The sequence below is a fragment of the Cucurbita pepo genome, chromosome 2 (genome assembly GCF_057944985.1).
Source record: "Cucurbita pepo subsp. pepo isolate OVF chromosome 2, ASM5794498v1, whole genome shotgun sequence".
NCBI classification, from domain to species: domain Eukaryota; kingdom Viridiplantae; phylum Streptophyta; class Magnoliopsida; order Cucurbitales; family Cucurbitaceae; genus Cucurbita; species Cucurbita pepo.
The window spans coordinates 6,663,610-6,676,689 of NC_141799.1; the positions used below are offsets into that span (position 1 = coordinate 6,663,610).

The 13,080-nt window shown below is 35.4% G+C and overlaps 1 protein-coding gene across 1 annotated transcript in view; it reads left to right on the top strand.

The window, feature by feature from the left end:
* The window catches only part of LOC111788073 (exocyst complex component SEC5A), a 30,707-nt gene extending 20,374 nt beyond the window's left edge, over positions 1–10,333 (top strand). Inside the window, exons 14-21 of the mRNA XM_023668229.2 lie at positions 2,214–2,329; positions 2,425–2,629; positions 7,458–7,554; positions 8,092–8,169; positions 8,340–8,396; positions 8,665–8,814; positions 9,194–9,403; positions 9,877–10,333. Of these exons, the coding sequence (XP_023523997.2) occupies positions 2,214–2,329; positions 2,425–2,629; positions 7,458–7,554; positions 8,092–8,169; positions 8,340–8,396; positions 8,665–8,814; positions 9,194–9,403; positions 9,877–10,083 (1,120 nt within the window). The 3' untranslated portion in view covers positions 10,084–10,333. The remainder of the gene's footprint in view (positions 1–2,213; positions 2,330–2,424; positions 2,630–7,457; positions 7,555–8,091; positions 8,170–8,339; positions 8,397–8,664; positions 8,815–9,193; positions 9,404–9,876) is intronic.
* Positions 10,334–13,080: the final 2,747 nt, after the last annotated feature.

Consider the following 13,080-nt stretch of genomic DNA (forward strand, 5'->3'; position numbering starts at 1 on the left):
AAACCTTATCTCCAAACTTACAATCTCAAGGTATTTATCCACGACTTTTTTATGTACACCAAAGAAAAATAGAATGGCTGAGAGGAAAAATGGACACTTCCTAAACACTGCCCGGGCCTTGCTTATTCACAGAAACATGCTGAAGTCTTATTGGGGAGAAGCAGTTATTGCAACTCATTTGATTAATTGTCTTCCATCTCGTGTCCGAAATAAATCTAAGGCCAATAGAAGTCCTCAACCAGTTTCATCCTCACTTTCGAACCTCAAATGTCCTCACAACTCACATATCTGAACACATGACCAACAACTATTGAGTCCATTCCTACCACCAATTCCAATTAGGACTTACTTAGCCCAGATCCAGTCACAATAGAGCCACCTACTGAACTATCCAATCTACATTCATTGTCAGGCCCGTTGTTCCTTCAAGTATATGCCAAGAGGAAAGTCATTTTAGAACCAGTACAAGTCCTACCATCGGACCTGACTCAAAATAAAGATGCAACACATATGCATAATGGAACTCCAAATGAACCAATAAATGATAGATCCATAGCTATCCAAAAACAAACTAGAGAATGCACAAAATGATTCTTATACCCTCTATCAAACTATATTTTTCTTAAAAGATTATCCCATCCACAAGTTTGAGTCTAAATTCAATTGTTATACCTAACACAGTTTTTGATACTTTATCCAAAAGTGAAAGATGGAATGATATGAGAGAAGAAATGCATGCGCTGAAAAAGAATAACACATGAGAATAATATAGTTAAGAGTAAAGTACTAGGTTGATAGAACGTTGGAAAAGTATAAAGCAAGGTTGGTAGCTAAGAGATATACTCAAACTTACGGTATAGTGGAGTTATAGTGCTTCTAGTGTGTAGATGACATCATAGTCACTGGAGACAATGAAGAAGAAAATATTGAACTTAGGAGGAAAGTGATGAGAGAATTTGAGACCAAAGAACTTGGGAGGTTAAAATACTTTCTCGGCATTGGCATTGAAGTAGCGTACTCAACTCAAGGAATCTTCATATCACAACAGAAATATGTGATGAATTTATTGATGGAAACTAGAAAAAGTGGCCAATGGATCAACATTAGAAATTGGGGGAGTCAAAAGAAGAAGCTACAGCGGACAGAGAGATGTACCAAAGGCTGGACAGGAAGTTTATATATCTAGCTCACACTAGATCGAGCGTAGTGTACTTAGTGAGCGTGATTAACCAATTTGTGCATGACCAATGAGAGCCTCATCCTCGTGCAGTATATAGTGTTACATTACCTGAAAGGAACTTTAGGAAAATGAATTTTGTTCAAACAAAACAATTCATTTGCATTGGAAGCTTACACTGACACCGACTATGACTATGCTGGATCAATAGTGGATAGAAGATCTATTCCAGCGCATTGCACATTTCATAGAGGAAATTTAGTGACATGGAGGAGTAAAAAGCAAATGTGGTGCTTGATCATCTGCCAAGTCAGAACTTTGAGCTATTGTACCAGGACTATGTGAGCTTTTATGGTTGAAAATAATCATTAAATCAAGGGTGACAAATCAGCCATTAACATTGCTCATAATCCTATCTAGCATTCTAGGACAAAACATATTGAAATCGATTGACATTTTATTAGGAAAAAGTTAGAGAAGGGGATAATATGCATGAGTTATGTGCCTCACGACTTTAACTAGCAGATGTGCTAACAAAAGAACTTCATAGCGTACCATTTCAATGAGTCAGTATCCAAGCTCCGAATGCATGATTTCTATTTCTCAGCTTGAGGGGAAGTGTCCGAAGGAATATTTGAAGAACATAGGTGTAATCCCATTAAATAAGGGAATTAACGTGTTTCTTATTTTCTATTGTTTCTTTTTATCTAGAGAATTAATTGTATTATAAATAGGCCTATGGTTCTCAGATGAATAATAAGAAAACATCTCAGATGAATAATAAGAAAACAGAGTAATATACACCTATGTGCTGGTTCATAACTAATATACTGGCATTTGCACATAAAGTGCCATGTGTATGTGAACGAAGATTCTTTTATTCCTTTGAAAGATGCATACAAATATTCATGTACGACATTTTCAGCAAAATTTCACTGCAAGATCTACCATTATCTGGAGATGCAAACAAAAGGCTTGCTTTTGAAAGAATAATTAATTATTTTTTAAACTGATTCTCAGTTGAATTAATTTTCAGTATGGTTCAGTCTTTGGCAAGTGAGGCTTCAAAGTCGAAGGATATATTATTACAACTTCAAGAAATTGAGGAATCTGTTAGACTTGCATTTTTGAACAGTTTCCTTGATTTTTCAGGTATTATATGCTTCTAACTGTCATCATTTTCCTTGCATGGAAATACTGCTTAATTGTAATTAGTGATATAATCATTTTATGCATACTTTATGTAGGTCATCTAGAGAGTATAGGAAGTGAGCTTGCCCAGAACAAACAAAACAAAGAAAGTCCACACTTGGAATTACTTTCAGATGTGCGTGGGAGTATTGCGAATCCACATCAGCAATTGTTAGTAGTCTTGAGTAATATTGGATTTTGCAAAGATGAGCTAACATGTGAATTGTACGGCAAGTACAAGCATATTTGGTCGCGTTCTAGGTGAGTGGTTACGGCACACTTTTCCCTAACAGATATACGATTTTGTCATTCAGGTTTCTAATAGGCTAAATTATAGAAATTACCTGATAACTTTGTACATGGTTTAAAAATGCCTTTAAACTTTCAAATGTTTAAATAATACCCTTAAAACTTTTGAAAATGTTCAAAAATACCCTTACCGTTACTTTTTTTCTTTAAATTTTTTAATTTTTAAATTTATGGAAATCGTTAATATTTTGTTTCAAAAATAGCCTTTAACTTTCAAAAGTTTATTAATACTCTTAACCTTTTTAAAAAAAATTGAAAATACTTGTACTGATAGTATTTAGGCAGAAACTGTTGTTACCACGTTTCAAAAATACCGTTAAACTTTCAAAAGTTGTCTTAGTACCTTTAACCGGCTCTTATGATTAGTATATGGATGAAAATTGTTTATCTACCTTCCATGGATTACCTTTGTCTTCCATTTTCTCTCTCTTTTGCTTCAATTTATGGCTCAACACGTTCTTATTATTCATCCTTTTGTCCCTCATTTCTTCCATACCCTCTTAATTCCCTTATTTCGTTCTCGATCTCTAAAACTTCTCCCATTTCTCCTATTTTTTCTCTCTTCTTTGAGAAATTTTTTTTAAATAAATTGAAGAAACTCTCTTATTTTTTAACATGCTTAAACATAAGTATAAAAAAATTAATATCTGAATAGTCAATTCCTTGAAGTTATCTTGACTGGGAAAAAAATATAAAACAACTTATATAGATATTATTATTATTATTATTTCTTTTCATATATATATATATATTCAGTTTTCTCCCATTTGTCCAATTCTTACGCCAATTCTCAAGAACCAAACATGATCTAAAATTTCAAGTTAAAGTATAAGACCCCACAAAATCCTACAAAGCCCCAAAATAGAAAGGAATTCCCCTGAAAACTCAACAAATGGATGCATAACCAAATATAAAAAAGGGCCGACAAAGAAATATCATCTTTGATTGTGGGAATCCTTAACTAATCACAACAAATAGACTAATTTGAATGGTAAAATGGATTAAAAAACCACTTGCAATCTTGTTAACACATTTAGGTTCTAAGGGCCCTTTTGTTTCATTATTCTCCTTTCTTCTTGCTATATAGCCTATACCTTGATTGAAAGGAGTAGTCTTAGAGACTGGAGAATGAAGAAGAGGAGGGTTATTCTCCTTTCTTCTTGCTATATAGCCTGTATACCTTGATTGAAAGGAGCAGTCTTAGAGACTGCAGAATGAAGAAGGGGAGGGTTATTCTCCTTTCTTCTTCCTATATAGCCTATAAGGAGCCATTTTAGAGATTGGTGATGGAAGAAGGAGAGGGTATTGAAGAAGATAGAAAAAAAGGGAAAATAGTGAAATGGTCGTTAGACCATAGATTGAAGAGAGGAGAGAGAGGAAATTGAAGAGTTCATGAAAATTCAAGTTCTAATAAATTAAATATTTTGGCTCGTGATCAATCCATAGATACCGATATCTATGGGGTTTAGATAAACCGTTTCCATCCATATACTAATAAGAAGTGTTTTTAAAACTTTTTTTAAAGGTTAATGGTATTAATCCAGCTTTTGAAAGTTGGGTATTTTTGAAACGTTGGTACTAATGGTCTTTTTAACTTTTTTGAAAGTTTAAGGATATTAATGAAAATTTTGAAAGTTCAGGTATTTTTTAAACAAAGTACTCACATCCAAGATTAACGATGAAGGGTATTTTTAGTTGTTGTATTATTGAAACGGATGAAAGTTAAAAGGTATTTTTGAAACAAAATACAAAATGTAGGTATTTCCCTTTTTTTTTTTTTTTTTTTTTTTTTTTTTTATATATATATAATACATTTTTTAGATATAGTACAAGATTTCATGGTAGACATGCAATGTGTAATATTTAAGTGCAGGGCTTTATATCTTTTAACTTTGGATTCACTTTAAACTCTTTGTGATTGAGACTGTGACAGCCTCCACCGTCCCTTCTTCCCTTGCCCCTATCCCGACTTTTGACATCCCTTCATCCCTTGCCTTTATCCCCACTCCCAAGCTGCTTTGCCTCTTGACCCCTATTGCTTGAAGAAAATACTCTTCTAGAAAGCAACCCTCAACACGTTGCTCCCTCAATTTATCTTCATTTCTTAGTCCCTTGGCTAAAAAAGAAGCGTCTCCGTATTATGTCTATACCATCTGCAACAAAAAGCCAAAAACAACCAACAAACAGTTCAAACTTTTTGGGACTACTCTGAGTCTCGTCTCTAATATCAATTATCATAAATTACCTACCCAGCAGGTGAAGGGTGGGTTGTCTGTATGATTATTCTTTCTTGGAGTACTTGCAGTTTAGGTTCTTGGGAGAAGTGGATGTCGAATCTCTCATTCTCAAGTATAATCCCTCCATTGTTTTCTTCAAGAATCAAAGTTGCCTTTGGTGGAAAGACTCACCATCAGGTCTCTTTGGAGTTCCAGACATACTCGATGGTCAACTCTTGAGGCTACTGGTTCATCGGGTGGTATCATTATTATGTGAAGTGATCTCTCTTTTGAGATTTTTGAAGTTGTCAAAGGTGTACTGCCTCTCTATTCATATCTCCTTGTTGATGGAGACACTTCATTTGTTGTCAGGTCTTTATGGGCCATCTAATTTGGAGAATATACCTCATTTCTAGCAGGTCATTAGATGGACCTTTGAGAATCTAACAGAGGCCATGTCTCGAGGAGTATAAAACGTTTTAATTCCTTTATTGAAAGTACTCTCTTTTGGATTTTCCTCTACAAAATGTGCCATGCACTTGGTCTGATTTTACAGACTATCCAACTCTCACTTGAATTGACTGCTTCCTCATTTCGGTGAAGGTGTTGGAAAAATTTTCAGATGCTCAAGTGAGAAGACTTGAGTGGCCTACACCGGACCATTTCCCCATTCTCTTATTGTTTTGTTGTCCTACTTGGGGACCCACCCCCTTTCGGTTTGAGCATATGTGGTTGCATTATCATAGGCCAGGGAATGGTTTCTCTCTTCTGACCTATGTCCTCACAGGGCATCCTTTTGTTCCCAGGGAACGAACCTTCTTCGGCTTTCCTATGGAATAAAAAATGCCCATATCTTCTCAGATAAGAAACAAAGCTGTTGCTCTTTTGTTGAATCTACTTCTTTATTAGCCTTGTCATGGAGAAAATTATCTCCTTTTTGTAATTATAGTCTATCTACTCTCATGTCCAACTGGAGATGTTTTTTGTATTACATGATAGGCTCTTTTGTATATATGTTTCATATATGAATGAAATGGTTTTTCGTTCCTATATATAAAAAGAGAAATTATTGGTATGAATATTGAGGATAGCATTCTTCACTTCACTGCCACCAAATTTGGTTGTAAAATCGGAGGTGGCCAAATTCCTATCTCGGTCTTCTATTGAATGAAAACCCTAAGCTTTCCTCTTTTCGGTCCTCTTTTTGGTCCCTCATTGAATGGTTGGAACAATGATATTTCCAAAGCAGGGAGGAACATGCTAATCCAAGCAACTCTCTTTTATCTCCCTACCATCTCCCTTTCGAGATGCCTAACAAGATTTCCAAGAACGTCGAGTGATTATTCTGTAACTTCCTTTGGGAAGGACATGTCAAGGGCTTTCTTAATCATCTTATTTAAATGGGGTAAAGTTCTTCGTATTGGGAAAGGTGGCTTGGGTCTTTACAGTATAAAAGTCAAGAATCATGTTCTATTAGCTAAACAGTTGTAGAGATATCAAAAGGAAAAAATGGCGCTGCCAAAATAACCATCCAAGTACTCTCTTTACCCTCCTCTTGTGGCCCTTGGAAGGCAATATTGAGGCATCAATCATTAATTCACAGCTCTGGCTGATGAAAATTAGAAATGGGGCTTCCACAAATTTTTGGCATGGTCATTGGCTGGGTGACTCTCAATTATTCCCTTTTTCCCTCTACGTTTCTCCTTATCAAATAGACAAGCATGTTTCATCCCTAGATTTGTGGCATCATGATTTGGCTTTGTGGGACTTTTGAATTTCAGAAGGTCCTTAGGAAAGATGAGATTACCGATGGGCAGAATTGAGCTTTGTCTTGTATATCACATATTTGACTAATGTGGAGGATAGCTGTGTGTGGCCTCTATTGAAGATTGGAAGTTTCTCTTCGAAATCCTTGCTCAATACCCATGATTCCGCATTTCTGGAAAATCCTTGTCTTTCTACAAATGGCATTTGGTCCGATGAATGTCCAAAGAAGATTAAATTCTTCATTTGGGAACATGCACACAGGGCTTTAAACACTCATGACAGACTCCAAATGAAGTCCTTTCCATGGCTCTCTCTCCTTGCTGGTGTATCCTTTGCAAATTTGATTTGGGGACAATCCCACATATTTATCTGCTTTAATTTTGCACAGCTCTTTTGGAATGATTTTAAGGATTGCTTTCAACTGGATGTTGTCCTCACCAAAGGATTCTCACACACTTTTAAACTTCATTCGCTTGGGTCACCCTTTTAATGAAATGAAGCAGTTCTCTGGCAGAATCTTGTCTGGGGTTTTGTGGTCAGTTTTGATTGAAAGAAACCATAAGGCCTAGGAAAAAACATATCCGGTTTTTGATGATAATGTTCCTTTCCTTACTTTATTTTGGTGTAAACTAAATTCTCTATTTTCCTCTCGTTTTTTTTTTGGGGCTTTCTCTCTCTCTCTATTCTAAATTTCATACATCAATGAATTTGTTTTTTTAATAAAAAAGGAGACTGCAAATGTTGAAAAAGTTTTATGTATTTGTAGGTTCTCCACTAACGCCCTCTTGCCATTGTAGGGTAAAAACTGAAGAGGTTACCAGTGACCTACAAGATCTTGTTATGTCCTTTTTTGCACTTGAAGAAAAGGTCCTTGAACAGTACACACATGCAAAGGTATTGCTGAAATGCGTTCTAAGTTTTTAACACCATTAATTTCTAGTGTTGATTACAGTTTATGTATTTTTCATGCGTTTAAACTTATGTTGTTAAGTAATATTTTATTTACACACACATACTCTGCAGTTTTTGGAGCTTAAAGATAATTGGGAACTCGTATTGACATAAATAGTCAAATTATTTCATCCAATCGAACAGTTCAAAATTTTAAAATTCAAGAAAAAATTCTGTGATGTTTTCCTGTAGCGTATATCTATTGCATACTTCCTTTTTTGTATTAAAACTGTACTCTTTATAGAGAATGAAAAAATACACGACCAAGAGGAGCCAAAAGAATGAAATCTTCCATTGTATCTTGCTTATTCAAAAGTTTTTCCAAAGTTCTTATTTTATGGTATAAAATTGTTCAACGTTTCCTTTTCCAGGGCCCCAAAAGTTAGCAGCAGATGGTGTATTTTTCATCATTATTTTAGCCAGATTTTTTAGGTTTACACCTAGCATTCATGCACTAACAGGTGATTCTCTTCCTATCAGGCAAACTTGATGAGAATATCTGCCACAAACTATTTATTGGATTCTGGAGTCCATTGGGGAGCTGCTCCTGCAGTTAAAGTAAGTAGTATTCTCTACTGGGGACCATTCGCACGAAGTGCTCCAACTGATAGCACTGCCCTTTGTTGTCCTTATTTATGCTTTCTAAATTGGGCATCTAAAACTAGCTCTCTTTGCTATTTTTTTTTTTTTTTTTTCCCTTTATTCTTTTCCTCCCCCTCTTCTTGTAGGGTGTGCGTGATGCAGCTGTAGAGCTACTCCACACTCTTGTATCTGTCCATGCTGAGGTAATCTTACCATGAGTTTTAGGATAATACCATGTGCAAAAAGCTAACAATTGCATCTCATTGTTCTGATTTTTCTTCTGGATGTTCAAACCTTTGTAATTGTATAATTTTTTTAAAAAAATCTTTTATTATCTGAAGGTGTTATTTCCTTTGTCGAAAAGTTACCTCTCCTACACTTCGCTTGTTCTTGTTCCATTTTCCTCTCTTCTTAGTTTTAATTACTAGTTTCAGTTAACTGATTCCTATATTAATCCATTGTTTCATTCAGGTTTTTGCTGGTGCCAAGCCCCTTTTGGACAAGACTCTAGGCATTCTTGTTGAAGGTTTAATTGATACTTTTCTTAGCATTTTTGATGAAAATGGAACAAAAGAGCTACGATCACTTGATACAAATGGTTTCTGTCAACTCATGCTTGAGGTAAAATTTTTAACATTAGGAAGTTCCTCTATATTTTAAATAACCTAGAGGTTCTAGAGAATCAGCATTAGCTTTATGATACGATTCTGTTGAGTGTAGGATGTTTTTCATGCATTTAAGATTTCAACCGAGTAAAAGGCTAGAAAAAGGAACTGTTGGTCTATATCAACGGCAATGAACTAAATAAATTTCCCATCTATTTCCAACAGAAAAAAAAAGGTAAAAAAAGGAGCTGAAGGAAAAAAAAAATCCCTCCATCTCATGTCTCTTTTCTGTCGCAATGGGGCATGTATCATGCATAAACATTTAACATGCACTGGTGGAGCTTCGTTTAGATGAGACTTTAATGGTAGTAGCTGACTTTGTGTTCCTTTTGCAGCTTGAGTACTTTGAGACCATATTAAATCCTTATTTCACACCCGAAGCAAGAAAGTCTTTGAAGTCTTTACAAGGAGTTCTTTTGGAGAAAGCTACTGAAGGTGTGACAGATGCAGCTGATAATCAAGGCCATAATCGTCAGTCAACTCGTGGGAGCGAGGAAGCTCTAGATGAACGGCAGCAAGGAGCAGCTGCCCCAGATGAACTTATTGTAAGGAGCATCTTTTTACATTGCATTCTCTTGTAACATGTTAAAGTTCAAAATAATATATTCCTTTGGCTTCCTCTTTATTATTTTAAATTTGGCACATGCATTTTAGGTGTTTTCTCAAATTTTCCCTTCATGTTATAACACGTGTTCAACTGTACCATTTCTGTTGGGTCGATGAAAAACTCGTATAACATGATATTTGGTGAGTTGAAAGAAAATAGAGAAATTAGACCACCCCAGAGAGGAAAAGTTAGGAATTATAAACTTATGTATGAGAGTAGATTGAAAGGTAAACAAAAGAGATTAGATTGAAATAACACAAAGATTAGGGACTAAAACATATATTTAGCCTCCAATTTAATATGATCAGCCACTACAATTTATAATGGAATAGTAATTACTTCATATGATTTCTTTTCTTTTACTACAGTTTCTTGCTTCGGACTATAATTGAATACTTTCCCATGCAACAGGCACTGTCTCAGCAGTACAGCACAGAGTTACTTCAACAAGAACTTGAGAGAACGCGAATAAACACTGCTTGCTTCGCGGAGTCGATTCCATTAGATTCTGTTCCAGAACCAGTCAAGGCTGCATACACATCATTTAATGCCACTTACAGAGGCACAACTGCCACTGGATCTCCGAGATCCTCTTCCCGGAGCAGGCAACGTTTGTAGTCTCATACTTGTTTGTTTGATGAATATTCCCATGTCAATGCATCGGTACTATTCGTTTTCATTCATCCTTGTAATTAAATCTTCATTGATAATCCTTGTTTTATTCTTTCCATGGTCAGTTTTTCTGTCTTTGGTTAATGTCTATTATTTACTTTCAGCGATGTGGGACTGGCTGTATTTTTTCCGAGGCTACGTTATGTTTCTCGATGAATATTTTTGTTAATAATATGCTCGAACTGTTTTTGGTTTATACATTTATCGAAGTCTTGTCTTTTAATCTTTAGAACTATCAAGTCTTGATTGGTATGCTCTCTCTGGTAGTGTAAAGTCTGTAACTGTCTCGCTTGATTAACGCTGAGGTTCTCTTGGCAAAGATTCAAGAGTCCAGTTTTCATTTTGTTTATCTATTGTTTGCTAGATGAGGTAGAAATCAGAAGCACCTATAAGAATTTGGCTGCATTAGGTATTGTCGATGGTGGTAAACGTCTTAAAATCTTTGGGAACAGATCCAGTGGAGAGGATGGGTGTGGTTTTTCAAAAGTGGAACAAGAGTTAGTTTATTCCCTACCTACTGATTGGTCTATTCGGTCGGTGGTTGGTCGTTTTTATTTTCTGATAAGGTGGATCAAGGTTGGTGGCACAACTAACATTGGTGCAGTCAATAGATGATATAATGAAGTGAGAATCAAAATAGGCTCATTCATGGAAGATATGTTTGAAAGAATTTCAAAGAGTTGAGATACTTTAAAATCCACTTGTTGGGTAAAAATTGTTAAACTACCGACTCTTAGATCTAACTTTGATTAAATTAAGATGATGGAGTGGAGAAGTGGCTATTAAAAGGTTTGAGAGAGGGCCAATGGATTGGATTGCGTGCGAAATCAAGACCATTTTTTTTTTTGGTCAGGGGGTGAGGGAGAGTGGGCCAGGTTTCAAGACTGGTTACATGTGATTGAGTCGTTACATGTGATTGAGTCGGGAGAGGGGGCCATTAGTCAGAGATATACTTGCTTGGTATCTGGATTCACCCGGGGAGGAATTTCTTCAGCCGATGTCGAGCCAGTTTGAAAGCCATCTCCATGGGAGCATAAACAGCATAAGTGATTTTTTAAAAATTTTATTCTTGCAGCTGTAAAAAATGAAATTGTGGATCAAAGAATTGTTAAAAAGATTCTTATGCAAAGAAGGTTTGAGTTTATTGTTTTTGCATCTGAAGAATCAAAAAACTTATTCATATTTTCGTAAATAGTTTGATGGGTTCTTTCCAATTCCATAAGTTTAGATTAAATGAAGATGGAGTTAGTCCTCGAGAAGCTTTTTAGATGCAAACTTCATTTAGAGGTGGCTCTCATGGAAGACGTAATGATGTGGTGAACGAGAAGATGAAAGAAATTATGATAATAGAAATATTGTGAATTATAAAAGCAAGCAAGAAAACTATTCTTCATCATTAGGAGGAGGAAGTGATCGTGGTAACTTTTCTCACATTCAATGTTCGAACTACAAAAAGTATGACATTCAATGTTCTAACTACAAAAAGTATGGTTATTTTTTAAGCCGGTGGTTAGATTTCGAGAAATGGTGATAGAAATAGAGAAATATGATGTAGGGAATTTATATCTTACATGTAGTGCTCGAAGCCGATGTTGTAAATTCTACGTGCTATCTTGATAGTGGTTGTTGTAAATAATAAAAGTATATTTGTTACTTTGGAGGATTCCAAAGGAAAAGTTGATTTGATATTCTTGTGAAGATGAAAAAAAGACACCAAACGAGTCGTGGATATTGAATATAACTCTTTGTGGTAAACACTCACACTCTTTATTAAGACCAATAAAAAACAGATTACAAGACACTCTGTTAGAGTACTATAACACTTTGCTACTTGAGATTCCTTAGGATTTCTTGGGAATGAAAATCTTATATGGTAGAGGGATATTTACGGGAGAGACTAGACAATTTATTCTAAAATATGTTATCATTTATTCTTAAAATACCTAAGTCATTTTCCTAAAATATATATGTATATTTATTCGTAAAATACCTAAATCATTTTTCTAAAATATATAATAGACAATGAGCTCATAAAATTATTAGGTTTAACTATATTGGGCAAGTGATGATATTTTAACACTTACTCTCTGCACTATTCCTCACTCATCTCATCATGTTGTAGACAAGTATTTAGCCTTTTTGTAGACAAATCTGCCACTTAGTCATCCGTATTCTTCTTCAAAACTTTACCTCTAATAAAATGGCAGTACACCTCCATATGTTTCATTCTACCTTGAAATATTAGATTTTCTACTAGACAAGCGGCAGATTGGTTGTCAAAATGAAGTAGTATCATATAGTCAACTTTTTGGAGCAAATTCTCCATTAAGAGTTTCCCCACGTAATTTTTTGAGTTGCTCTATATTTCACTTTTGTAGTTGACAATGATACTATTGGTTGTCTTTTGCTACAATAATAAATTGTTCATGACATGGTTTTAAGCTATGGAGACCTCATGTATATACATATGTCAGGTGCATCAGGATACTTCCCGTTATGATTAGTATGAACGCGTACCATATGATATCTATGTGAGCCATGATATTATGCGAGTCTTTTTCCTTTGCAGTATCCAGTAGTGCGAGCATGCGCTAACCCAATGAGTAAATTCCAGGGGTATGTATATGAGCCCGCCTGGTGGACTCATGTGCTCGTGCATGGGCCGTTTGTAGGGAAGTAATACACTTCCAACCGTGCTCCAATTGGAAAGTGGAGTCAAAGGCCATGCCATGATGTCACTAAATTGCATGTCATTGCATTTTTCGACCCAACAGTGAGATTACTTATTGAGTATTTTTTTAAAATAGTCAAGCTACGTGCTAATCTTATTTTTCAAGTAAACGCAAGACACTCTTATTTTTCAAGTAAAGGCAAGACACTCTTATTTTTCAAGTAAAGGCAAGACACTCTTGTACAGATGATGACATCTCAATGAAGGCCATG